This window comes from Chaetura pelagica, unplaced genomic scaffold (assembly GCF_000747805.2).
Source record: "Chaetura pelagica isolate M959 unplaced genomic scaffold, ChaPel_1.0 scaffold116, whole genome shotgun sequence".
Classification (NCBI taxonomy): domain Eukaryota; kingdom Metazoa; phylum Chordata; class Aves; order Apodiformes; family Apodidae; genus Chaetura; species Chaetura pelagica.
In genome coordinates, this window is record NW_009953655.1 from 2,826,535 (window position 1) to 2,827,960 (window position 1,426).

Consider the following 1,426-nt stretch of genomic DNA (forward strand, 5'->3'; position numbering starts at 1 on the left):
TTATTTATTTATTTATTTATTTATTTATTTATTTTCCTAGCCCATTAAAGAATTTGGCAGACTGCTTTTCTCCAGCAGGCAGGATTCCTGTCAGCTGGATCATGAGCTGGAAGCTCATGCTGCGTATTATCAGAGGCATGTAGTAGTCAGTCAAATATCAAGGGTTTGCAAAAACGACAGACAGACACTGCAGGATTTTCCAACATCACTCTGTATTTCATCTTTTCTTCCTTACTAGACTTCAAAGAGCAAACTAAAGTTGTGCTCCTAATTCCTCACCTGTGTGGTTTTTCCTATGGAGTTGTCAGAGAGGGACAGGCACTGAGAAGCAAATAAGAGCATATGTAGAGCCTGATGATGTGAAGATATTTCATCATTTCTATATTTGTTGTATCTCAGTACTGCTATCTGTTCTGGCACAGCTTTGTGTTAAATGATGATCAAGGCAAAACAAGCCTTGTGACCGTCAGTCTGGATATCTAGGTATGGGAATACTATCATAAACACTGCAATTAGTCCAGAATGCAGCAGTTCTGCTTATCAGCAATGCCCACTAATGACAGGGTGTTTTTATCTGCTACTTGCCTCACCAGCTTTGGACAAAGCTGTCATATTCAAAGTCAAGAGTCCAGTTTTATTCCATTAGCTTTCTGTTTAGAGCTCTGGTTTGTGAGATTAGAAGACAAGATTTTTCAGGGAACAGGTTCCATGGCTTCAAAGGTAATTTCTGAAAAATCTGAAGATGAGGTTGAAAATGTGCCCAGATTTGGTGGAGCAAAGTGGAAGACTCAGGTTATGGTTTTAGTGTTTCCACACTGTGAAATGTGACAAGAGAAAAGAAATAGTGATAGTGGAAAGGAGAAGGAGAAAATATACAGAAGGACAAGGGGAACAGCAACAAAGGAGGAAAAAACGCCTTCATGTGAATTTGTTGAAGTAATTCTTTTTTTCATGGAGATACTTGGTGGACCATCATGATGGACCACTTACAATAACGTGGGTTATACATACCTCAGCACTCACTCTGTGGACTCTTTCCTGTAGCTCCTCCTCATGCTCAAAACCACTGTTTATTCCTTCTACTTAATGCTTCATGCCCTGTAGTCACAGTTCTCTACTCACTGCTCTCCTAGGCCGTCCTTGTGTTGATTGCCATGCATTCGAGTTCATGCAGAGGGCCCTGCAGGATTTAAAGAAGACAGCCTATAATCTAGACACACGGGTAAGGAAACATTAAATTCCTTGGGTTTGGTTTGGTTTTTAATATGGAAGAAATGCTGTGGATAGAAGTAGATAAGGTGTTCTATTTGGCACCAGACAGTCAGCTGTACTGTCTTACCTTTTAAGGTGGTGCTGGGTAATTACACTTCACTTCTGTAGGCAATAATCTGTGGAATTATTCTGATTTGGGGTATCAGGGACTGTA

The 1,426-nt window shown here is 40.3% G+C and overlaps 1 protein-coding gene across 1 annotated transcript in view; it reads left to right on the forward strand.

The window, feature by feature from the left end:
* The window catches only part of LOC104391026 (neuropeptide-like protein C4orf48 homolog), an 8,898-nt gene that overhangs the window by 4,514 nt on the left and 2,958 nt on the right, over positions 1-1,426 (forward strand). The window contains exon 3 of the mRNA XM_010000241.1: positions 1,134-1,222. Within this exon, the coding sequence (XP_009998543.1) occupies positions 1,134-1,222 (89 nt within the window). The remainder of the gene's footprint in view (positions 1-1,133; positions 1,223-1,426) is intronic.